This window comes from Xyrauchen texanus, chromosome 9 (assembly GCF_025860055.1).
Source record: "Xyrauchen texanus isolate HMW12.3.18 chromosome 9, RBS_HiC_50CHRs, whole genome shotgun sequence".
In the NCBI taxonomy this organism is placed as follows: domain Eukaryota; kingdom Metazoa; phylum Chordata; class Actinopteri; order Cypriniformes; family Catostomidae; genus Xyrauchen; species Xyrauchen texanus.
The window spans coordinates 38,133,027-38,159,183 of NC_068284.1; the positions used below are offsets into that span (position 1 = coordinate 38,133,027).

The 26,157-nt window shown below is 37.6% G+C and overlaps 2 protein-coding genes across 3 annotated transcripts; both read right to left on the bottom strand.

The window, feature by feature from the left end:
- Positions 1-112: 112 nt before the first annotated feature.
- si:dkey-97a13.12 (uncharacterized) lies at positions 113-8,026 on the bottom strand. The gene is made up of 7 exons (XM_052134908.1): positions 7,959-8,026; positions 5,971-6,068; positions 4,022-4,113; positions 3,860-3,900; positions 3,309-3,467; positions 1,968-2,047; positions 113-1,685 (listed from the first exon to the last, which is right to left on the bottom strand). The coding sequence occupies exons 3-7, from the start codon at positions 4,086-4,088 to the stop codon at positions 1,529-1,531; spliced, it is 504 nt and encodes a 167-aa protein (XP_051990868.1). The 5' UTR covers positions 4,089-4,113; positions 5,971-6,068; positions 7,959-8,026; the 3' UTR covers positions 113-1,528.
- A 2,337-nt stretch (positions 8,027-10,363) lies between these two features.
- Positions 10,364-25,509, bottom strand: LOC127649287 (E3 ubiquitin-protein ligase TRIM63-like). Of its 2 annotated transcripts, none has more exons than XM_052134332.1 (10): positions 25,189-25,509; positions 24,922-25,094; positions 16,866-17,043; positions 16,590-16,685; positions 16,323-16,468; positions 15,768-15,855; positions 15,608-15,630; positions 15,384-15,508; positions 14,581-14,840; positions 10,364-10,641 (listed from the first exon to the last, which is right to left on the bottom strand). In XM_052134332.1, the coding sequence occupies exons 1-10, from the start codon at positions 25,351-25,353 to the stop codon at positions 10,561-10,563; spliced, it is 1,335 nt and encodes a 444-aa protein (XP_051990292.1). In that variant the 5' UTR covers positions 25,354-25,509; the 3' UTR covers positions 10,364-10,560. The 2 variants fall into 2 exon arrangements, with proteins under 2 accessions (XP_051990292.1, XP_051990291.1); XM_052134331.1 differs by having other exon boundaries at positions 10,365-10,641; positions 16,866-17,046.
- Between the last annotated feature and the right edge of the window lie 648 nt (positions 25,510-26,157).

The following is a 26,157-nucleotide window of genomic DNA, read 5'->3' on the forward strand; positions in this document are numbered from 1 at the left end:
GTTTCAGTAAGGCACTTACAATAGAAATGAATAGGGCCAGTAAATAAACATTAAAATACACATGTTTTCAAAAGTATAACCACAAGATGTAAACATTACACATGTTAAAACAATATTCCGGGTTCAATACAAGTTAAGCTCAATCAACAGCATTTGTGGCATAATGTTGATTACCTCAAAAATGTATTTAGACTCGTTCCAACTTTTCTTTGATAAAAACGAAAATCTGTGTCACAGTGAGGCACTTACAATGGAAGTGTATGGGGCCAATTTTAATAGGGTTTAAACAGAAATGTTTATTTGTAATTTTATAAAAGAACTTGCATTCAATCTTCTGTTAAAACTTGTGAATTATTTGAGCTTTAACATTGTTTAAAACATTGTTTTATAATCGCTTTAGAGTTTGTTGACATTGCATCGTCATGGCAAAGAAGTTGTAAAATTGGCTATAATTTTACATAGAAAAGGTTAGTAAGTGATTTTATCACACTAAAATCATGTTAACACACATATTAGGTTTTTTGGCTATACTTTTGACTCTGTGAGAATTTTAACGTATTAGCCCCATTCACTTCCATTGTAAGTGCCTCAGTGGAAAGCAGATTTAGCTTTTTCCAAGAAAGTCAAAATAATTTTTGGTGGTAATAAATATTATGACATAAATGCTGTCGATTGAGCTTAACTTGTATAAAACCCTGAATATTCCTTTAACATGAGTTTAGTTTAATATTTTTAGTTATTCCAATATTACAACTGTGTTGCCATGACAACGCAACACGAGTAAACTCGTGATTTTATCACACTATAGTCATGTTAACACAATGTTCATGTCGTGTGTCAACCCTTTTGAAACTGTGTATAAAAGTGTGTAATTAAATATTTATGGTCTGGCCCCCATTCACTTCCAGTGTAAATGCCTTTTTGTAACCGTGTTTTTAAATAAATACGGGAAGAGTCAAAATGCTACAAATTTGCGTTGAACCCAGAATATTCCTTTGCAGCAAATGGCATATCATTTCATTTAGATAACAAAACCTTTTTAGATACTTCATATTCTGACCACCTCAGACAATGTCTGTGATATTACTCATTGAAATCATGTTTTGAAATTTTCCTGAAGGATGAGTTGAAAGATACTCCAGCCTTTTTATTTTGACTTTCTTTGGTGGATTTCAAGCCTCTTTTTTTTTACACCCCCCATAAAAAAATTAAATTAAAAAAAAATTGCATACTGATTATAGCAGTAATAATTGAAATTAGTGTTACAACAGCCAAATGTCAAATCTTTTAATGAAAATTATTTACAATATTTACATATCAGAATCTGTGCACCATTTGCAGTTGAACTGGCGAGTAACTGAGGCCCTAATCCTTGAGCAGGACACTCTGTGCTGCTGTTTGCCCTTGGCATCTGCAGATGGAGCTGTGTACAGATTAAACTCTGCCATCACACTGTCCTAGTTTTATGTGGCTTACAGCTCTAGAGATGGGGTTTGGGCCTGGTAGATGGCCAGAGCTTGGGGTCAAATCAGTCTGGATGGTATGCAGGATTGATGGAGCCGATTAAACGCACGGCCTGTCCATCACTGCGTCGACGGGGACGAGACAGCAGTCGCTTAAGCAGTCGAGGTGAACCTGGCACACCTGCCAGAGATGCTCGCCGTGGCAGTTTCAGAGAGTGCCCTCTACAGATACAAGCACAAACAATCCATTGAATGATCACGCCGCAAGGCAAAAGCAGAATTTAAAGAGAACAGTGTAGCTTTAGAAAACCTGTAGCGAAATTGTTATGCTTATCTGTAGATATCTACAGGCGTCTGCCATGGTAGATATTTAAGAGAGCTTTGTGATTGGCTGTGCAATTTAGGGACAGTATGCAACATTACAAACTGAGCAATCTGTCAGTCCATGTTCGGGGCACCTAGTTACAACTGTTAAAATGAGAACTAAAGATCATAAACTCTCACCGTGCACAGCCAGACCGATCATCAGATGATTTCTGCATGGAGCTCTGTTGCAGATGAGTCTCTATAGGCTTCAATGACTCCTGCACAAACACACGCAAACAGACACGTTGAAATCATAATTTGTGCATTACTAAAGCTGTTGATCTTACGCTGTGGTTATAGTGGGTTGAGAATCTTGAATATCCCTGAAAAGTTATATGTACAGGGTTCCCACAATGTTTGTCCAATGCATTTCCAAGACCTTTTCAGTCATTTTTGATTACTGGATAAGGATTTAAAAATAATAATAATTAAAATTCAGATTTTATTTGCTAATGAATCATCATTCAGACCAATTTGTCAACCTGTTTGACTTACTTTAAAAAAAGAAAAATGTACTCACAAATCAAATGCCACTGTGGGTATGCGAGCAAGGTTTACCCCAATTTAGATAAATGTAGCCTATATTCATTATAAAAATGTAGGGAACACTTTACTATAAGGTTCAATATGTAAACATTAGTAAATCTAATATGCATCATGAGCTAGCAATGAACAATATATTTTTACAGCATTTATTAATCTTGGTTCATGTTCATTTAAAATAAAAATAAAAATATATATTTGTTCATGGTTCATTCATGTTAGATCATAATGCATTAACTAATATTAACATGTGCAACTTTTATTTAAATAAATTGTATAGTATGTGGAAATTAACATTAACAAAGAATAATAAGTATTGGGTAAGTTACTTAAAGTAATTACCAACTGTTTCTCTAAAATTGTAATCAGATTCCTTTACTGATTACTTAATTGAGGAAGTAGTCAGTGTACTTTAATTTTAAGTAAATTTCTAAAACACAAGCTTTTCCACTCAAAATGTCTATTTTCTCCATGTTTATTGTCGCACACCCTTCAGCTGTCACAGAATGTACAGACATACATATGAATTCACATTTGAATTGTAGTACACAAATAAAAATTGAAATATTTGTAGCCCAAAAATGTATTAATTTCATTGAAAGTCAATAACTAATCTGATTACAATAATTTAAAATGTAGTTCATTACATTACATTTTGTACCTAAAAGTAATTACATTACAGAAGCGAATTACTTTGTAATCCAATTACACCCAATGCTGAAAAAGTATTGTTCATTGTTATGTTTACAATACAATCTTATTGTAAAGTGTTACTGATATATCCATGACTTTGAGGCCTGGAAAACAATGTAAAATTTCCCTGAAATTTCTAGGTTTTTAATGACCATGTAAATCCTGAATGTATGTTTTGTGTGCAGAGCTGAGCCATGCTGAGTATGTGTGTGCGTGTGTGTGTGTGTGTGTGTGTGTGAATACCTGTGTGAAGCAGGCAGTGGGGAGGTATCCCTCTTTTCCGTTCTGTAGTCGGACATAACACCAGTCAGGATTTTCCTGATACAGCAGTAGCACGACTTCACCGGGACATACACACACCTCATCATCACACTCTGCACTGTAGCCTGCTGCCACGACCACCTCAAATACAACACACATTTACACACTCAGCTATCTAAATGAGATCATACCATAGACCTCTATAATATGTTTGTTTAAAAACAATTATAAAGACTGAGGACTAACCCATACCCTACCCAAACATTTTAGAATAAAAATTATTTTTAATATATTATATTTTTTCAAATTCATAAAATCCCCAAATGTCCCCAAAGAACGACTTTGTCATATTTAGCTAACTTCTGGGGAAAGATTTGTCCCCAGACTTAAGTACACATACACACACACACACACACACACACACACACACACACACACACACACACTTTGGAGACAAGAATGTCTCCACTATCAGCTCTACAGCAGAATAAATCTGACTGAAACATTTATACAGTATACATTATGTGTGTTACCATTTCTCCTTGGTGCTTCAATATCATTCTCCGACGACAAACTGAAAACAATTTTTAAACAATCAATTAGATAAAAACACACTTTGACATCATCAGTCAGTGTCATTTTGCTTCATGGAAATGTGGAAAATACACAGCAGTGGGAGAGAATGAAACACTCACCTTGAGGGGACATCACAGTAGTGAACACTTCAAACTCTTCATGACTCTGAGTGTAGATTTGCTCCATACTGAAGTATGATCCTACACAAACTCTATATAAATGTGCAGGGAAAGAAGAGCAGACACACTATCTGTTCATTCAGAATCACTGCTATTGCTATGCCTCCACTCCTCTTTAAATACACGCTCACACACGCACACACAGAGCTTTGATTAGGTGCTTTTCTGGGAAACGTCAGCACTCTTAAGGCTATTTAAATCTGTTGCACTTCAGTTTACCTGCTGCATGTTACAGCTCTGATTAACCAATCACAAGCTTTCAAAAGTGCTTTACTTTCTACACAATTCACTTAAACCTATCACACATAAAACACTTCACCCCTCAACCTATGACACGTCACCCCAGCCCTTTAAGAATTAAGAAATTCTTAAGTTTATGCATGTTTAATGAAGTTGGCATAACTTCAACGAATGGCAGACGAATAAGTGAAATGGCCTTCTGCATAACACATCCCAATGAAAACAAGACCATATACAGTATAATCCCTTTTAAAGACAACCAACTGATCCACACAAAATCTTTCAAACAATAATATGTGAACTCCTTTCCATTCAAAGCCCTTGTGTAGAGTAGCAGTAATGTATGTAATAGAGTTTGGACCCACTTTTATCAGAACATGAGAAATGAGGCATATTTGCCATGTTTGTAAGACTTTCAGAACTGTGTATGCAAACAAGCGACAGAGCAAACGGAATCAAATACAATGACAAGAGTTTCAACAACACAGGAAGAGAAACTGACTTAATGTTATTCACCAGATTAAATCTAATCCAGATTCTTAATTTAGATTTATTTAAATCCAATCTGCCTAGATCATTCTGATTAACACAATCAGTCTGTGGATTTACAATGAATGTCTGCTTTGTATACGTGTGGATACGGTGTGGATTAAATGTGATTACAATTCTGATTGTTTAAATGTGTTTACAGCATATCATTTGTTGCATTCACATAACTTGCACATAACACAAGAGTATGTGCAATATTTAGATGTGTATAGAACAACTCTACACGAGTGTGAATTATAGTATTTGAATTTAAAATTAGAAAGTTTTTCTCAGGCCAATCAATGACAGCACAGTAAAAAGGATTAACTGAAGTGGGTTCAGAGCGTTCAGATCAGTGTCTCTTGATTACATAATAAAACCAGCGCAGCTAATCAGAGGCTGTGCTTCTGAGAAGCCCGTCAGTGTTTTTTCAGTTAACCTTTATCAGTGTGCTCAAAAGAGCTTCATGAATCAGCAAACAGATCAGTCAGATCCTCCTCAGTGTGAGCTCTCAGGGACAGTTTAGTTACATGCTCCTGTCACACAAACAATCTCAAGGTTATGTACTATTATCTGGTTAAGTGTTTGGTTATTTGGCTCATGAGCCATACATACAAATTTTATTTCATGCTTTTAGTTTGCTTTATTTAGACCTTTTTCAAATCTATCACTGCATGTTTTCTATTTTTATTCACGTTTACTTAAGTTGCTGGAGAAATTGCCTTTTCTACCTTTCTGCTATTTTTTAAAACATATTCATAAATATAGTGGTTGCATTGTAGTTCTTCATTGTTATAAATCATTTATTTACAATCAAAGTATGAAACGAGTTCTGTATTATTATTTTTAATAAGGTTTATATTACAGTCTGTAATATAAACCTCCATCCATGACCAATCAAAACACGTAACATTCTCAAAAAATTACCAACAAAATGCAGTAAATCATAATCACTGCACACCAAATTAGTGCAAATCAAAACATTAGTTTTCCCACCTATAATGTCTGGTAAAAAAGCAATTTCAGACAGAGTTATAGATTTATCACTGCTTAAGACAAACAGGCATATCCAGTGTTAATGTTTGACATGTTTTCACAATTTAGGCACATGTTTGCATTACCTAGTATCTGTGCTGCCTCCAGGTGATGCTCTGGCCACATGCTGCCAGTAAAAGGCAAAAACAGCAAGTGTTGTTAAAACTACAGAGAGTCTATGAGGCTGAAAGAGAGACACATGAAAACTACAGATGACAATCACAGCAAGAGTTAAGAAATGTGTTCTTATAAGGCAACATTGTCAAAAATGTAACATTCAGGTAAGTGATAATTTGATTCTCGCGATTGATTTCATGTAGGCTGCATTTAAAAATGTGTAAACACTGTTCATGGTATAATATAGCACAGGCATATTTACATACAAGACTTTAATGTCTTGTATGTAAATGCATTAAAAACTATTTAATTCAAGTTATATCAACATGCGCATTTGCAGTTGCATGCGAACAACCAGTGGTGTCTGTATGCACCATGGATCTGCTCAAAACAAGCGTGCACTGAGATTACTTAAGTGAAAAATATTCATTTATTTATTAGACTTATTCCTTGAACATGCTAGGTTGGCATTCCCCACTGAATTTTATCTGGACTGCTGAAAAACTTCAAGTTGACTGGCATTGTTGATCATAAATCAACTTTTTCTCAAATAAGCTTTTCATTCCATTTGGCATGACCATCTATTTTGCAAACATTTTCTACAGGTACATAAAAAAGGACAATTTCCCTTCATTCAAAAAAGATTTTTTAAAATGTCAAAGCACAGAAAGCACAAAAATAACCACCTTTACTTTTGAAATGTCTAGGTAAGAAAATGTCAGACTGGCTTATAAAAAGCATATAAATCAGACCAGAGCACATCAAAACTGCTGTTTGTGAAGAGTGTGCAGGGGATCCACCATAACTAAAGTGGGCTTTAGGGCTCGATTCGCTATAGCTGAAAACCCACACACATTAAAAGTTCTGACATATTAATCCTGCTCATAACTCAACACTAAACCCTACTTAACCCCACCTCTGACCCCAAAATCTTCCCTCTAACCATAATCCTGAACTTAACACTAATCTCATCTTAAACTATGACACTCCACTTCTCTCTGTACATATGGACAAACAGAACGAAGCATAAAACTGCATTCACACTGCCAGCGACACGCAGCGACAAAAATGTCCTCATCTCATTCATTTTCAATGAGAGCTGATGACTTCCGGATGTGGGGTTGTCCAGCGACGTGACAAAGTTGAGAAATGTTTAACTTTATGCAAATGAAGTGCGACTTTCGGAAGTGACAGCCAACACGAGAGAAAATGGTAGAGCTCATGTTATCCTAATATTTTAATAATAATATTAATTGTAAAGAAACAGTGCTGTTTAGACTCTACATACACGCCACTGGCGACATGAAGTGACAAAGTAGCTAGCAGTGTGAACGCAGCTTAAAAGAAATTTCAGTTAGGATACAGGCCTCATCACAGTACAGAGACTGCACTTATCATGGTTAAAAATGACTTGCTCTTGTCATCTGATCGCGGCTGCATTTCTCTTCTAGTGCTTTTGATCTTGGTGCTGCATTCGAGATGACAGCTCACGACTTTCTCTTGAATAGGCTAGAGAATTATGTAGGCATTTGTGGAGTTGCATTAGCATGGTTTAGGTCCTATTTAGCAGACCGCTACCACTTTGTCTATATTAATGAGGAATTGTCAAACCAAACAAAAGTAAAGTATGGAGTGCCACAGGGATCAGTTTTAGGGCCTCTGCTTTTCTCCTTGTATATGCTTCCCCTGGGAGATTTATCAATGAAATAAAAGATTGGACGGCCAGAAATTTCCTTCTACTCAATTCTAACAAAACAGACCCAGTAAATTCCTCGGAGACTGGTTCTAGATTTAATCTAAAAAGTTAAATTAATCACGCCCTGTGGAGTTCGAGAGTAGTTTTCATTTTAGAGACCCTTGGACAGCAGAGAGCCAACTATTCTGTGACTCATTCAGGTTTCTCTGCCTTCTCAGAATTAAGGTGCTCTTCGCACGCATGCGCATAAAATAAACAAACCTCACTGATGCTCGCGCTCCACCGACAGACTTCGGTGCAGACCGGGCTCTGACGAACGTAGAAAACTTCAGGAGGATTCGAGGAATCTGACACCAGCAGGTGAGCGAGAACTGAACACAAACTACATAGCGATTAATGACTGTTTTATGTATTATATTTCACTTAACCTGTACATTTCAGACAGTGATCCCGAATCAGCTCGAAATGTAAAAACGACATTTAAACAAGGTTAAATTGTCTTTTAATCGCACAGAATAAATATTTATAAAAGTATTATTATTCTTTTCACTGGGATGGCTATAAGTAGGGGAAACCAGGGCCAGTTGTCATGCTTTATAGATGTGAGTGAATTTTTCTCAGGGTTGGTTTAATTTTTATTGTCTGTTTCTGTACAGGCACATGCATGTTTTGTCTACAAAAAGCTATTTAGCATCTTGCAAAAAGTTAATACATGGACCAACAGTTGAGCATGTTGTCAGATTATATACAGTATGCAAGTTGTCTCAATAGGAACCTGCCAGGCGTAGACTAGTATTTTTTCAGCTAAAGTTTGTAAATTAATTTAATTTTAAAATGTCATGATTATGTAACTACCACCCATCGGTAGTTGAAATTATAGCTGTTTATCCTGCAATTTGTTGGTACCTATAGTAATAGTAGTTTGGAGGCGAAACTATTCACCACGACGCTAGTGTTCCAGAACTAACTAAGAAAACACCTGTTGAGCGAAGGGCCAAAAAAACGACAGAAAGGAAATCAGCGGCAGCTACACAAAGTAATAAACACGTAAGCAGACAAACCTAAAAGAGAGAAAAGGAGGAGAAAAACAAAGGAAGATTTAGCCCCTCATAAGAGACAGGCAGCCTACGAGTTGTTTTGGATGGATTAAACCCAGTCTTTTAACCATGGTTTCATGTCTATCATTGGAGGGAGCAACAGATTAGGCTAATTGAACAATATGAAACACAAAATTAATGAATAGAAATATCAAACCATTGTTTTGGCCTACAGAAATGGTTTAAAATAGACTTTTATACGTTGCAGTTGGCCATTACCTAAAGCCTGTGTTGTGATTGAGTTGACTTGTTTTACAAAGAGCTTTTACAAAAACATGCTATTAGAATTTTAGTTTACAGCACAAAAAATATTAAATTTAAGTCAGTTTGTGGTAGGTGTTTGAATACAAAAACTTGTTTCGATTTCATAACAAATTTCCATCCAATTGAATTGTGTAACCAAATAAAAGTAATCTTCATATAATAATTTTTGTATTTTTTTATAGATTGCTCAATTTAATTTGATGGACATTTTATATTAAATTGCTCAAATGCTGCTTGTGTCAAAACGCTCTCCGTCCACACTAATGTTTTCAAGCGTTTTCCAAAAGTTGCTCATCCATACTGAAACGTGTGAAAATGCTTAAATCGTATCACTGCGCATGCGGAAAATCCCCGCTGCATGTACGGTCTGAAACGCAATTGCCCTTGTGTTCCGTCGCCGGACACCAATTCCGAGTAAACTTCCCTTCGCCTTTGAAGGATTGCAATGTGAAGGTTGTACAAAGTGACATTTATGTTTTTTTAACAACGCTATCAAAGTGAGTATCAGGCACAAGAGTGCCGCTATAACACAGGCCGCCATCTTGATTGTTTTGGTTGGAAGGATTACAATGAATAAAAATGCACCATCGTTTTCCAAAGCATCCATTTTCACAGTCCGCACTACAACGCAAAAACAGCGTTTTGAAATGTATCCACTTTGGAGTGCGTTTTCAAAAAGCTCAGTTGTCGTGGACAAAAACTCCGTCTCAGTGTGGACGGAAGGCCAAAACCGAGAGAAAAAGATGCGTTTTCAAACTAAAACTTATTAGTGTGGACTAGGCCTCGGTGTCTTCCTCTCTGGTGAGTCCGCTCCAGGACACACGGACACGCAGCTGCCGGTACTGATGCACTTAGAGAGTAGTACTTCATCAGACTGGACAACGAACGGAGATCACAGCCACACACCGAGTCACTGCAGCTCATGCAACGGTTGTCAGGAGGGAATGTCGGTGGTGTAGGTAATGAAATCGTGCCCAATTTCGAGGAGCGCGAGAGCCACGCCAGTCCGAAGACCCTCTCATCTAGCTGGATATGAATTTCCACCTGTTGCGCAAGGTGCTGTAGATGGCACGAGCTGAACAACTGGCCCAGTGGGTGAGCAACAGTCACAAGATGATGGACTTTTTCGGGAAATAAAACATATGGGTTACGTCGAAGGTGTTTTTATGTGCATTTCTGATGTTGCAAAAAGACATGTTTCGAGTTTACTCTTGTGAATGTTGTTTGTTTAGTGACCTTTTCTCCATTTGTCCTTAAATTGCAAACACTGAAAATCTTGGGCCGTATTGTCATAAAAAAAAGACAAACAAAACATGATTTATACACGTATTCATAACCATCCTTTATTTTGCATCTCTGTCAGCTACTTCATCAAGGTTATAATACATTTACATTAAAAAATTTGGATTTTCACCTTTTCAATCACTGCCCAGCTAATAAATGCTTTATGATTGTCATAAAATATTATTAAAGTCTAAATCTTAATCTGATGTTGGAACATGTTATTTTGGCGTATTTAACCAGGAAAAAGAGAAAACGTGGCGTGGCTCATCCTCAGACATCTGGCTGGGAATAGCAGGTACCTAAAAGTGTGAGAGAGCAAGAGAAAGACAGAAAGATGGAGACAGCATGGCAGAAAAGAGAGACATATGATTAGTGGTCAGAAATGTGTGTGTCGGTGGTGTAACGTTTTTTTAAGAATGTCCTTAAACGGTAATCTCAGTAACACTGCGGTTCTGGGTTTATCTCTGCATCTCTCTGGGACAGAGCCTCCAATAACCAGCCAGTTTCTAATACTGTATGTATGTTTCAATCCCAAAGTCATTCTAATGGTGGACAGCCCCCAGCTTAACTGAATTTATCACATGAGGCTAAACAAATTGTGAAAAAATTTCGACATATAAAACAATCAATCTACTTAACCATACCTATTTCCCTGCTTTTAAGTAGATGCACTTGAAATAATTTATTACATATAAAACATTCTTTCACTTATTCTGGGCAGGCAATTGTAGTTTTTATAATTTTCCCTTGTTTTCCTATTTTCTTTGTTTTGCCAAAAAAGTATTAATTCTAATTTATAAAACAAATACACAGTTAGAAGTCAGACGTTTACATACAACTTAGCCAAATACATTTAAACTCAGTTTTTCACAATTCCTGACATTTAATTGTAGAAACATTTCCTTGTCTTAGTGCAGTTACTTTATTATAAGAATGTGAAATTATTTAATTCAGTTTTTATTACTTTCATCACATTCATAGTGTGTCAGAAGTTTACATACACTTTGTTAGTATTTGGTAGCATTGCCTTTAAATTGTTTAACTTGGATCAAACTTTTTGGGTAACCTTCCACAAGCTTCTCACAATAAGTTGTGGAGTGGTGGTGGCGTAGTGGCTAAAGCACAGGGCTGTTAATCAGAAGGTCACAGGTTCTAACCCCACGGCCACCACCATTGTTTCCTTGAGCAAGACACTTAACTCCAGGTTGCTCCGGGGGGATTGTCCCTGTAATAATTGCACTGTAAGTCGCTTTGGATAAAAGCGTCTGCCAAATGCGTAAATGTAAGTTGCAAGAATTTTGGCTCATTCCTCCAGACAGAACTGGTGTAACGGAGTCAGGTTTTTAAGTTCTTCCCACAAATGTTCTATAGGATTGAGGTCAGGGCTTTGTGATGGCCACTCCACTACTTTGAGTTTGTTGTCCTTAAGCCATTTTGCCACCACTTTGGAGGTATGCTTGGGGTCATTGTCCATTTGAAAGACATTTGTGACAGAGCTTTAACTTCCTGGCTGATATATTGAGATGTTGCTTCAATATATCCACATGTTTCCTTCCTCATGATGCCATCTATTTTGTGAAGTGCACAAGTCCCTACTGCAGCAACGCACCCCCACCCTTTTCCTCCAAACATAACGATGGTCATTATGGCCAAACAGTTCCATTTTTGTTTCATCAGACCAGAGGACATTTCTCCAAAAAAGTAACATCTTTGTCCCCATGTGCACTCGCAAACAGTAGTCTGGCTTTTCAATGGTGGTTTTGGAGCAGTGGCTTCTTCCTTGCTGAGCAGCCTTTCAGGTTATGTCAATATAGGACTTGTATTACTGTGGATATAGATACTCATCTACCTGTTTCCTCCAGCATCTTCACAAGGTAATTTCCTGTTATTCTGGGATTGATATGCACTTTTTTCACCAAATTACGTTCATCTCTAGGAGACAGAATGCACCTCCATCATGGGCAGTATAATGGCTGCGTGGTCCCATGGTGTTTATTTCTTTTCTGAGGTCTTGGCTGATTTCTTTTCATTTTCCGATGATGTCAAGCAAAGAGGAAATTTGAAGGTAGGCCTTAAAATACATCCACAGGTACACTTCCAATTCAGTACACCTCCTATCAGAAGTTAATTGTCTAAAGGCTTGACATAATTTTCTGGAATATTCTTAAAGGCACTGTTAACTTAGTGTATGTAAACTTCTGACACACTGGAATTGTGATATAGTCAATTAAGTTCAAACGATCTATCTGTAAACAATTGTTGGAGAAATTACTTGTCTTGCTAAAACTATAGTTTGCTAATATGAAATCTGTGGAGTGGTAAAACAATTACTGACTTAAACCTAAGTGTATGTAAACTTCTGACTTCAACTGTAAAAAGAAACAAAGTAGAAAACTGTCAACGTTTTCGTGTCTATTGTTATGTGTTTGAATATTAAAAGGAATATTCCAGATTCAATACAAGTAAACTCAACAGCATTTGTGGCATAATTTTGAGTACTAAAAATATATATTTTAAATTAAATTAATCGTCTGTCCTTTTCTTAAAAAAATTAAGCAAAAATCGAGGTCACAGTGAGGCAGTTCCAATGGAAGTGAATGGTTCCAATTTTTGGAGTGTTTAAAGGCAAAAATGCGAAGCTTATAATTTTATTAAATGATTATAACACTAAAATCATGTTAACACGTTGTAGCAAAGGTTCGTATTTGGATTAAAGGAGGAAGCGGGTATTCACAGCCCACGTGAGTCAGAGTTTTATTAACAAAAATAATAGAAAATCGCTTCACAGTCAACCAAAAGTTTTCTTCTAGCATATGCAGCCTTTGCTTTTCCAGCATTGGCACGCAGAGGGTTAATCGCTGGCACGCCAGCAACAGCGAGAGAGGAACAGACTATTTTATTTTATAAATTCCGTACCTGCATTCCAATCTACATTTTGAAGTAATCCTTCCTTATGATCAAGCAGTGTGTTTTCATGACCTGATTGGGAGGCTAAACAAAAAGTTAAAATGTGATGAGACTGCAGTATACCCAACAGACTCGTGCAGCGCGTGCAAGCCATTTGCGCATCACAAGCAGGTAGCGCTGCACTTTCTGTTAATCGCACAAGTAAACACGCCCACTTTGTTTTAGTCCGACTGTGCGTATGACAGCCTACTTTTCGTGTTTCATTCTTTACTTTTTGCTTTCAGAACAACACATAATGCAATAAGAAAAACACCACTATTAATCCTTGAGATTTCCAACCCAGCATACAGGTATACTGTCCTTAAACCATGGACATTCAAAATTACATTAAACAATTAAAAGAGAAAACATAAACCTACATGGGGTTGAAAAATCTGAGTCTATTAAAAATATTAATTAAACCTGGAAATAAAGTTTTAGGATTTTGTAGGTGCGATTAACTGAAAAGGGCTAAATAGTTGATCGGCTTGTGATGCTTTAATGATGCTTTAGTGCTAGAGATTAAATTATTAAAGAACATGTTTTCTTACATTGAAGCACTTTAGATGCTCTGAAAATTCACAAGCAGGATCATGATTATATCATAATCATTGGGTTTTGCATAAAATTTTCACTCCAGCTGTTTAATATAATTTGTAATGAAAAATAAATTATTAAATTAGAAAAATACAAAATAGAAACATTTTCACAAGGTGAAAATCGTATGCATTTGCATGTTTGGCACAGCCATTGGCCAGGAAAATAAAAAATGGCACTCCATGGCAAAAAGGTTGCTGACCCCTGCTCTATATAAACACTGGTAACACACATGTATTCTCTGGTCTGTATTGCTCACTCTCTCTGGACTGGGCTGTCTTTTATCTCCCCCCAACTCTCACTGCAAACATAGAAACGGCAATTAATCACAATTCATCTCAGGTGGATGACCTTTCCGCTTTCTCTCTCCCCAGATGGGTGCTCGGTCATGCTCTCACCTCCACACATGTATAATGTTTACATGTTGTGGCTATACTTTTGAAATAGTACGCATTTTAACATTTACGGATTGGCCACATTCACTTCCATTGTAAGTGCTTCACCGTAACCAAGATATTTGCTTTTTTACAGAAAAGGAAGGACAAGTCAAAATAAAGTTTTGTGGAAATCAATATTATGCCAAAAATGCTGTCGATTGAGCTTAACTTGTATTGAACCCGGAATACTTATTTTAAGGGCATTTCATCTTAATGGAAATCTAGGGGAGATAGAGGGAGAGAAAGAAATACTTTTACCAGAGCAGAAACATCTGTGGAAGGGCTGTGACTGGAGTCTGGAGTAGGTGTGGCAGAGGGCATGTTCTCTGCTGGTGTGATATTTATTGATTGGTTGGGTTTTGATGACATCTGGGAGTCCGCTGCCATCAGTGGAGAGTTTGGCATAGGAGTTTGTCTCTGCGGGGCAGGGGTTGGCATAACTCCTGAAGACGCTTGAATGTCAGGGCTAACAGTATCACCTGCTAATTCTTCTTCATCATCATCACTGTCATCACCATCTACATCAACACAGAGAAAATCTCTTATTTCATTTTATTATTTTCTCCCTTTTTTCTCCCCAATTTGGAATGCCCAATTCCCAATGCGCTCTAAGTCCTCGTGGTGGCGTAGTGACTCGCCTCAATCCGGGTGGTGGAGGATGAATCTCAGTTGCCTCCACACCTGAGACCATCAATCTGCGCATCTTATCACGTGGCTTGTTGAGAGCGTTACCGCGGAGACATGACGCATGTGGAGGTTTCATCCTCCGCGGCATCCACGCACAACTCCCCACGCGCCCCCACCGAGAGCGAAACACATTATAGCGACCACAAGGAGGTTACCCCATGTGACTATACCCTACCTAGCAACCAGGCCAATTTGGTTGTTTAGGAGACCTGGCTGGAGTCATTCAGCATGCCCTGGGATTTGAGCTCGCAAACTCCAGGGGTGGTAGTCAGTGTCTTTACTCGCTGAGCTACCCAGGTCCCCAAAAGATCTCTTATAAAGATATACAACTCCATGAAACTGGTGGAGTAGGGTTGTGATTAGGTTAAATTTACCCTTGATATAGTCTATACTGAGTATTGCTCTTCTTTCATGTTGGAAGTTTGCTGTAAAATGATCCATATTCTCATATCCATGCTCAACCTTTTCCAAATGAGACACATTTCTGCCTTCTGCTATCCTGACAGAGACAGTGAAAGAGACAGAATTAAAGACACCAAGAAAGACAAGTAAATAATATGCTTTAAATCAGTAAAATTATCTTTTGAATCTGACTCACTGTTGTAGGAGTGGCTTTGCATTCTGTTGGAGAAATATTTGGATTAGAAACGACATACTCTATTGCGGAAGAAACCCTTTCTTTTTTAATATGATATTATGTGCAGTATGTTAGGCAGCCCTACAGTAACTTATTGGCTTAAAGCATACAAGTGTGTGACCTGCAGAAAGATGGCCATCTCAGACTCCTCCATAGTCTGAATTCCTGTCTCCACTAGTTTGGCTGCATTATCCAGGTGATCTTTGTACCTGCAAAAGTGATAACTCAGATTAGTGTGAAAAACATATTTGCATAAATATATGGCAAATCAGGAGAAAAGTTATTGCAAAGAACATTAAAAAAGTATATTTTTGTAAGGACAGTAAATATAAACATCAACAATTTTAAATGCAGTTTAGAAAAACATCTAACATTTATATAATGGTATGGTAATATACTGTGTATGTGTGCAGCATCATGGAGTCCAGGACAAATTTCCCTTTGTGGGCAATAAAGACTAAATACAATTTTAATTCAGTTCAGTTCAATCCAATGTGTTGATCATCAAAACAAAATCAACAAATTGATCTTTTTTATATCTAACTTTATTAGCTCAATTGTCACCTGTTACAGATACACCAGTGTTCTAATTAAATATTTTACATGTGATTATGGGTCTGACAGTCATTATTACTGTTACACACCTTTTGTGTGATGTGTTTGCAAATATATGTACCTGCGCTGTAGGCCATTGATGTAATCAAGTTTCTCCTGTTGTTCTGCGGTGATCTTCAGTGCAAGTTCTCCTCTACGCTCCTCCACCAGAGCGTACAGGTGATCAAACCACTCACATACACGAGACTTTTGTCTACGGCCATTCTCCTACACACTCGCACAAACACATGCACAATATCATTACTAGGAACAAAAGTTTTATAACATAGAATTGGTCAACAACAAAGAAAAACATCATTGTTGCTACATACATTACACACACACTCACCTCCACGACTCTACAGCTCTCCTCCAGCTGACTGATGATGCCCTGAATTCTGTCATTGTTTCCAACCAACAAAGCAACACCGTCAGACAACTCTGCCTACACATAAAATCACATACAGTAAATATAATAAACATTTATGAAAATGTAAAAGACATCTATAAAAACACAAATAAATATAAACCAAACGATCATCCTGAGCTTTGTTAGATATCATGAACCAATGGAAAAATAACAGCGACATAGAGCGGTAAAGAAAGAAAAAACGTGAAGTCTCACTTTCTGTGTCTCAAAGACAGATTTCAGTGGAGCAACTTCACAGGTTTGATGACTCCCAAACACTTTACATAAGGAACAAGTAGGAACTGAGCAGGTCACGCAGTATACATTAATCTTCTCATCCTGATGCTCCTCGCACATCAAATCATCATTCTTCACATCTGGCTCTGGCTTGCTGCTGCTGAGAGGGAGACAGAGACCGAGATATATGAAACTTTTTTGATCATTTTGAAAAGTCCTTTACAAAGACTGTTTCTATAGATTAGTTCACTCATACAATTATCTAATCAATTAGCAAGACACCTTTGGAAGTATCTTGTAGGTACATAACAAAAATATTAATATTACAAATTTTATCATTGGTTTTTGGTGCAGTGAGATCCAGCAGATGGAAAATGACTTCAATAAATCAGATGAATTGTAGAAGGAATAACAAATTGTATTTTATAGAATTAAAATTAAAGTGAATAAAAATATGAAATAATGGGAATGAATGTAATAATACAAAAAACATTTATATTTGATAATAAAATGTTAAGTAGATATATCTTAAGGATATATATCAAAGGACAGTCTTGGAACTAACCTAATAGTAATACAATGCCTTTTCTTTATCTAATGAACAAAGTAAATAAGTGAAAGAAGTTAAAGTACAGATATTGAGATGAGGCCTCAAAGCTGGAAACAGGTGTGTAGAAACAGAGAGTTTAGCGGTTATCCTCTCATCAGGTCAAAAGGCCAACTAACATATACTAAGTGCCCAAAAGTATATACATTGCTGCACTCAACGCTCCACCATTTCTCACATGAACGTTGATACAGCAATGCTGCAACCTTATAAGGATATGGAAAGAAACATGGAATAGTCTCCTAACATGTACACTGAACCATGGGAGGCATTTAGTCTGTAAGCATACATACATAAACACAGGAATAGATGGATGGACATGTAGTACATGGAGTCTTAATACAATGATAATGTCATATAAGCTGGTTTCACAAATGTGAAGTATATGATTATATTCTGATTATAGTTGGGTACATAACTGTGGATATAAGTACATAAATATGCTTTTATAATATCAATAAGCAAAAGTATAAAATATTGAAATGACTCTAGCCACTTGGATTCGTTTTTCATTATTTGTCACATTTTAGCTTTTTAAAAATTAAAAAAATCTATTTATTCCATCAATAAAATATGTTTTGAAATTCCATATATTATCCATCCATCCATCCATCCATCTTCAACCGCTTATCCGAAGTCGGGTCGCGGGGGCAGATGCTCCAGCAGCGGGCCCCAAACTTCCCTATCCCTCCCTATAGCCATATATTATATTGCAAATAAATATATTGCTACATGTTTATTGTTCACATGCATAATTTGTACGATTTACAAGTTAGGGCTGCACAATTAATCAGAAACATAATCGACATTACAATTACAGCTGCTGCAATCAAGTAATCGTGAAAAGTTTTGATTACAGAATTCCATTAAGGTCAACTCCCATTTTGAAAAATTGGCTATTTACAACATGTTTTATGCAGTGGTTGAGAATTGTAAATGATAAATGTCTTGTGTGCATTAATGCAATGGAAAATCAGAACCTTCATCAGAAAATCTGAATCTGAACCTTAATCATTACTGAGAGTGGCATTGTTCCCCCTGTGGGAACAGACATTCCTAATTCACAGCTCACTGTGACAAGGTTCTTCTCTCTCAAGGAGGAAGCCAGGGCCAGGTGAACAGTTCTCATAATTCTTTATTTTTATAATGCTTTTCAGCATAATTCAAACTATTTACTTTTCAGCTCACACAAAAATGCACATACACGCACACAAACACACACGGGTTCAGGCTCTCTCTCTCTCTCCCCTCTGGCATTCTGGATTGCCCTTTAATCGCCCTTTAATCGCTCTCTGCAGTTGCAAGCACAAACATCTCTTAGAGGTGAAATGTTCAATTATAAAACATGCACTAAAATAGGGCAGGCCAAAAGGGAAGACTTCCCAAAAAAAGTAAATACCAGGCAAAATACTGTCACCTTTGAAATAAGAACAAAAATGTAATAATTATTTAACCTAAACCCAAAAACCAAGTAAATTGCAGAGCTGTCTGACCCTAAAAAAGTATAATACATGGCAAGAGACATAAAGCTAAGACCCACCTTGACAAGATACAGACTCAGAGGACACAACTGAGAAAGATATTTTACAGATTTTACAATCAGTCCAAAATGCTGCAGCTAGACGTTTGACACAAACTAGGTCTTATAATCATATTACTCCAGTTTAAGCTTTCTTGCACTGGCTACCAATTCATTTTAGGGTTGATTTTATTTATAACTTCACCTGAATATTTGACTGAACTTTTAAGACCTTACAAAACAGTTAGACCTCTTAGATATTCTTGTCATGAACTGTTTGGCTGTTCCAAGATCCAGATGCAAAACTAAAGGTTATAGAGCGTCTGTAGTGAAGGCCCCTCGATTATGGAACAGCCTGCCCTGGCATCTGCTAAATCTGTGTCTGTTAAAAGTCTAATTTAAAAACTAATTTGTAAAGACTTGCTTTTACTACTGTAAAATATTCACACTTTGTGTTTTACTATTTTGAGTGTTTTGATGTAATGTATTGTGAAGCACTTTGTGCTAATTTGCGAAAAGGTGCTATAAAGATATTATTATTAATATTATAAAATGGTGGCGTAGTGGGCTAAACCACATAACTGTTAATCAGAAGGTTGCTGGTTCGATCCCCACAGCCACCACCATTGTGTCCTTGAGCAAGGCACTTAATCCAGGTTGCTCCGGGGGGATTGTCCCTGTAATAAGTGTACTGTAAGTCGCTTTGGATAAAAGCGTCTGCCAAATGCATAAATGTAAATGTAAATATATAATATAAACTCAGCAAAAAAGTAATGTCCCTTTTTCAGGACACAGTATTTTAAAGATAAAATTATAAAAATCCAAATAACTTTACAGATCTTCATTGTAAAGGTTTTAAACAATGTTTTCCATGCTTGTTCAATGAACCATAACCAATTAATGAACAAGCACATGTGAAATGGTCATTAAGACACTAATGGCTTACAGACGGTAGGCAATTAAGGTCACAGTTACAAAAAACTTAGGACACTAAAGAGACCTTTCTACTGACTGAAAAACACCAAAAAAAGATGCCCAGGGTCCATGCTCATCTGCGTGAACGTGCCTTAGGCATGCTGCATGGAGGCATGAGGACTGCAGATGTGGTCAGGGCAATAAACTGCAATGTCTGTACTGTGAGACACCTAAGACAGCGCTACAGGGAGACAGGAAGGACAGCTAATCCTCCTCGCAGTGGCAGACCATGAGTAACAACACCTGCACAGGATCAGTACAGCTGCATATCACACCTGTGGGACAGGTCAGGATGGCAACAACAACAGCCAGTTACACCAGGAACACACCTCCATCAGTACTCAGACTGTCGGCAATGGGCTGAGAGAGGCTGAACTGAGGGCTTGTAGGCCTGTTGTAAGGCTGGCCCTTCCCAGACATCACCGGCAATGTTGCCTATGGGCACAAACCCCACCTCTGCTGGACCAGACAGTACTGGCAAAAAGTGCTCTTCACCAACGAATCAAGGTTTTGTCTTGCAAGGGATGATGGTCGTTTATCATAAAAGGAATGAGCGTTACACGAGGCCTGTACTCTGGAGTGGAATTCGATTTGGAGGTGGAGAGTCCGTCATGGTCTGGTGTCACAGCATCATCGGACTGAGCTGGTTGTCATTGCAGGCAATCTCAATGCTGTGCATTGGAGGGAAGACATCATCCTATCTCATGTGGTACCCTTCCTGCAGGCTCATCCTGACATGACCCTCCACCAAAAATGCCACCAGCCATACCGCTCGTTCTGTGCGTGATTTCCTGCAAGACAGGAATGCCAGTGTTCTGCCATGGCCAGGGCTGCACTGGGAAGAGAAATAGGCCCTGGATTTTATATGGCAACTGGCCCAACTGTTGAGTGTTGGGGGGTTGTGTTCGCTGTCCTATTCTGCATCGCGCCATTTTGTGGTACGTTCTGCCTAATGCTGCGGCGCATTTTTGCTTATCGTGGCCCATTCGGCCCGTTTCGCAGCCGACCCACTGGTCTCCTGAAGGCCATTCCGCCCCCGATCGGCCCCAAAGGCTTTCGGCCCAAATCTGGGACTTGTTGGATCGGAGGGTGAGGGCTAGGGCATTCCCCCCAGAAATGTCCAGGAACTTGCAAGTACCTTGGTAGAAGAGTGGGGTAACATCTCACAGCAAGAACTGTCAAATCTGGTGCAGTCCATGAGGAGGAGATGGACTGCAGTACTTAAAGCAGCTGGTGGCCACACCAGATACTGACTGTTACTTTTTGACCCCCCTGGGACACATTATTCCATCTGTTAGTCACATGTCTGTGAAACTTGTTTATGTCTTAGTTGTTGAATCTTTTTATGTTCATACAAATATTTACACATGTTAAGTTTGCAGAAAATAAAAGCAGTTGAAAGTGAGAGGACATCTCTTTTTTTCTTATATATATATATATTTATTAGGACTGTCACTGTAAATTTTTAATCGAATTAATTACATGGTGTCCTGATTAATTCATTCAATATATAATGATGAAATAATTATACATAGTTATCTTTAAATATTACAATATATTTATATATATATATATATATATATATATATATATATATATAAAATAAAAACATATTCAGATAATTAAAATGCATTACATTCTTGTGGCAGAAGATTTATCATTGATAAGACCATTCAAAAAGCAGCTTTAGCATACAATGTATTGTTTACTACCATATTATTGATCATAAGTCAATCATTGGCATACAGTTCACAGCAATCCATTACACAAGTGAATTTGTCAATCAGTTGGAGATTTATTATGAGGGCTTGTTTAAGGTCCCATCAATTTACACCTGCGTCAGACATTTTGTATTTATTTTTTTTTTAGAAACAAGCCAGGGGTACATAGTACACAATACTATTTTGCAATAATGCCAAGACATTATATTCATTACATAGTGCAATGGTTTTCAATGCTTTGGAGTTGTTGGAGGTACAAAGAGTATTTAAATAATGTTTTAAGTCTTTACAAAAAAGTGCAAATTGGGGCTTTATAGACATAAATTTACACTTATGTATAAAAATAACTTGGCAAGAAAAATAAACAGATTTATCAAAACTGTGAAAACCAAATAAAATGTCTTTATAAAGCAAAGAAAAACTAGTTACATACAAACAAACAAAATTTCTCCAAAATACTACAGCATGAACACATTCCCAAAAAAGGTGAGGGGCAGCTTAATCTACAGCATTACAGAAGGATCTATTTCAGAGAGCATGTTTCTTAAATAAAGATTGACTGGGTAAAAATGGTGTAACAGTTTAAAGGACACCTCCTTAACCTTGTTGATAATTAAATATTTGTGAGGTAAAGACCATACGACCTGCGTCAGACATGCTTGTGTCGTGTCTCGGGTGTCTTGTGTCATAAAAGTAAAATGTTTAGGTCATTGTGTCAAGTTAAATATAGTTTAATACTCAATCTTTAAACACATCTTGAGATCCCTTAGTTTGCATTTGCGCTCCTTCAAGTGTTTTGAACGCAAGAACGTAAAGCACGTTTGTGTTGTGTGTCCGCTGAAGGGTTGTTAATGTTTTGTTCACAGTAATAAACTGTGTTGCTCACACAGCTGAAATTTCACTTACTGCCCTTTGGAGTAAACAGGTGGTACTACAAGCTTGCATTTCTCAGGAATTTCTCAGGAAAGCATTGCGATTAAATGCGCTAATTTTTTAACGCATTATTTTTTGTAAAATTAACATGTTAAATCGACAACCCTAATATATATATATATATATATATATATATAGTTAAAGTCAGAAGTTTACATACACTTAGGTTGAAGTAATTATCGACACAACCTGAGAAAGGCTGCTCAGCAAGGAAGAAGCCACTGCTCCGAAACTGCCATAAAAAAGCCAGACTACAGTTTGGCTTTTTTACACAAGGATGCAAAAAAGCCAAACTGTAGTCTCCTTATGTACACAAGGAGACAAAGATCTTACTTTTTGATCTTTTGGATGGGTCTGATGAAATAAAAATTTAACTGATTCATCATAATGGCCATTGTTATGTTTGGAGGAAAAAGGGTGAGGCTTGCAAGCCGAAGAACACTATCCCAACCATGAGGCATGGGGGTGGCCAGGGCTGGACTGGGAAGATAAATCGGCCTGGGATTTTACATAGCACTGGCCCTAAAGTTGAGCCAAAAGTTGTTGAGCTGTTGAGTTGGTTTGCTGTCCTTTTCTGCATTTCACGGTGCCGTTTTGCATTCTGTTCTGTTTAACACGGCAGCCCATTTTGCCCGCTCTATTCTCCCGATGTCCAGTCCACCCCTGATTGGCCCCAAAGTGCGTTGGCCCACCGGGAAATTGCCCAGTATGAAAGATTACCAGTCCAGCGGGGAGGCAGGGGTGGCAGCATCATGTTGTAGGGGTGCTTTGCTACAGGAGGGACTGTGCACTTCACAAAATAGATGGCATCACGAAGAATGAAAATTATGTGGATATATTGAAGCAATATATAATCCTAACTGACCTAAGACAGTGAGTGTTTTTTATGATTAAATGTTAGGAATTGTGAAGAACTGAGTTTACATATATTTGGCTAAGGTTTATGTAAACTTCTGACTTCAGCTGTATGTGTAATATATATATATATATATATTACATTAGTATATTATATATATATTATATTATATTATATATATTATATTAGTAACAATTTCCTTCGAAGCGGCAAAATCTGTACATTATTCCAAACCTTTGTCCACGCGTGTGTGTGTGTGTGTGTATATATATATATACACACACACACACACACACACACACGCGTGGACAAAGGTTTGGAATAATGTACAGATTTTGCCGTTTCGGAAGGAAATTGTTACTTTAACCAAAGTGGCATTCAACTGATCACAAAGTATAGTCAGGACATTACTAATGAAAAAAAACAGCATCATCACTATTTGAAAAAAGCCATTTTTTATCAAATCTAGACAGGCCCCATTTCCAGCAGCCATCACTCAAACACCTTATCCTTGAATAATCATGCTAATTTGGTACTAGAAAATCACTTGCCATTATATCAAACACTGCTGAAAGCTATTTGGTTTGTTTAATGAAGCTTAACATTGTCTTTGTGTTTGTTTTTGAGTTGCCACAGTATGCAATAGACTGGCATTTCTTAAGGTCAATATTAGTTCAAAGATGGCAAAACAAGAATCTGATTTCTCTAGAAACTTGTCAGTTGATAATTGTGGGCAAAGAAACACAGACATTTGACAACAGATAATTGGAAAAGAGTGTTATGGATCTTAACCCCATTGAGCTTTTGTGGGATCAGCTAGACTTTAATTGCGTGAGAAGTGCCCGACAAGACAGCCACATCTATGGCAAGTGCTACAGGAAGCGTGGGATGAAATGTCTGTCACCTGAGTATCTGGACAAACTGACAGCTAGAATGCCAAGGATCTGCAAAACTGCCATTGCTGTACTTGGAGTTTTTTTTTTAATGAGAACTCTTTGAAGTTGTAACTGTTGTCCAGATACATATACATATATATATTCTTTACAAAGAATGAGTGCAACCATTTCTGTCATAACAATAAAGCACACTGAAATGGTTAGAGAATAAGAGAGAAGTACAAATTGAAAGTAACAGTGTACCTGCTTAATGTCTGTTGTCCATGTTGATGTGTTTCCAGATGTGTATGTGTGTGTGTGTTGGGGAAAATGCTAAACACAGAAAGTGTGTCTGCTCTAACTGAAATAGCTCCTCACACATTAGCCTACTTATAAAGACCAGCACACACACAAACACACCACATGCTGAAATAGAATTGAATCATCTTGTTCTAATAATTTACTTAGCCCTGATTCAGTATGTGTGTGTGCTGCCTTAAAGAAAACGTTTGGGGGAAAGTCTGTAAAAAGTTAGTTGTATAATAATACCTGCTGGTTTCCTGTTTGTACATATCTATGATGTTCTCCACCAACAGGTTCCTCTGCAGGCCATACACGCCATGCCTGTCCAGAATCACTTCATGTCTACAGGATGGGCAGCGGAACCGGCCGCCAGAGCCCACTGAAGAGACTCCCCGCGTAGGCAAGTAGGGGTTTGAGGCCTGAAACACACACATACACCCATAATATTGTGTCATCACTATACAACGGCTGGTTTCAAACCGTTCAAACCTTTGACGTTTTACGTATCGCTACCTGAAAGATGTCATTGGCACATTTGCGGCAGAGGTTGTGCTGACACGGTAAGATTACCACCGGTTTGGTGAAGATCTCGAGGCAGATGGGGCATATCAGCTGCTTCTCCAAATTTTCCATGGTCTCGCGCTTTCTGGGGTACGAATATTCCAAACTCACACTCATCACGCGGAGCGCACGCGGTTGGCGAACACACTCTGTAGATTGTTGATATGTTTATGATTCTTCATCTGTAAATCAATTAAATTTAAGTTTAAAGTTGTGATACTATCTCCCCGTGAGCAACCCGAGCGTTACAACGGTTCGTCACCCTTTTCCACGAGCTCGTGTCTGGTCTGTTTTTAGCTTGGACACGTCAATGTTGCCATGATGACATGACCATATATGAAAACGGCACTGCGCGAGATCGGACAGCTGCTCAACCTACGAGCTCGCTTGTAAACCTACCCGTTCGAGTCTGGAAGACATAAATGAGAAAATCATCCAAATGAATTAATTATCTTTTCGCATAAAATGTAATTTCGTTCAGGTCTACTAATGACGCGTCATGACCAAAAATACCATGGCACTACTATGTGCACTACTTTGGATATACCTTGACACCACGTTTTTGAACAGGTAGCCTATACCAAACAGCCTACCACTGGTAAATGAATATGGTAGTATTTAGTAGCCTACCATGATATGCATTGTACGTATTTTATTATTGTATATTACACCTTCTGTACAAATGTTGAAACTATCTGCATTAACCTCTCCTTTGCACTGCAGGTGGAGGTTTTGGAGTGAGTAGGCCTAAATCTTCCCTGCAGAAGCCCGTCTCTGTGCCTCAGTGAATAGGAAATGCACTTTTTGTCACTGTCCAGTAAGGATGTAATGATATATATTGTTCACAGATTGATAACCTTCACAAAAAAATACAGTGGTATTACAATTTCACGGTATTAAGGTGCCTTGCTAAAATGATTA

Excerpts from the sequence above, each read along its gene's own strand:
- si:dkey-97a13.12 (XM_052134908.1), bottom strand. The coding sequence starts at position 4,088 with ATGGAGCAAATCTACACTCAGAGTCATGAAGAGTTTGAAGTGTTCACT. Across the intron at positions 3,901-4,021 it reads TACTGTGATGTCCCCTCAAG|TTTGTCGTCGGAGAATGATA; the intron begins GTGAGTGTTTCA and ends AATTGTTTTCAG. Across the intron at positions 2,048-3,308 it reads CCACTGCCTGCTTCACACAG|GAGTCATTGAAGCCTATAGA; the intron begins GTATTCACACAC and ends GTGTTTGTGCAG.
- LOC127649287 (XM_052134331.1), bottom strand. The coding sequence starts at position 25,353 with ATGAGTGTGAGTTTGGAATATTCGTACCCCAGAAAGCGCGAGACCATG. Across the intron at positions 15,631-15,767 it reads AGATGGCCATCTTTCTGCAG|AATGCAAAGCCACTCCTACA; the intron begins GTCACACACTTG and ends TTTCTCCAACAG. Across the intron at positions 10,642-14,580 it reads CCACAGATGTTTCTGCTCTG|GTACCTGCTATTCCCAGCCA; the intron begins GTAAAAGTATTT and ends TCACACTTTTAG.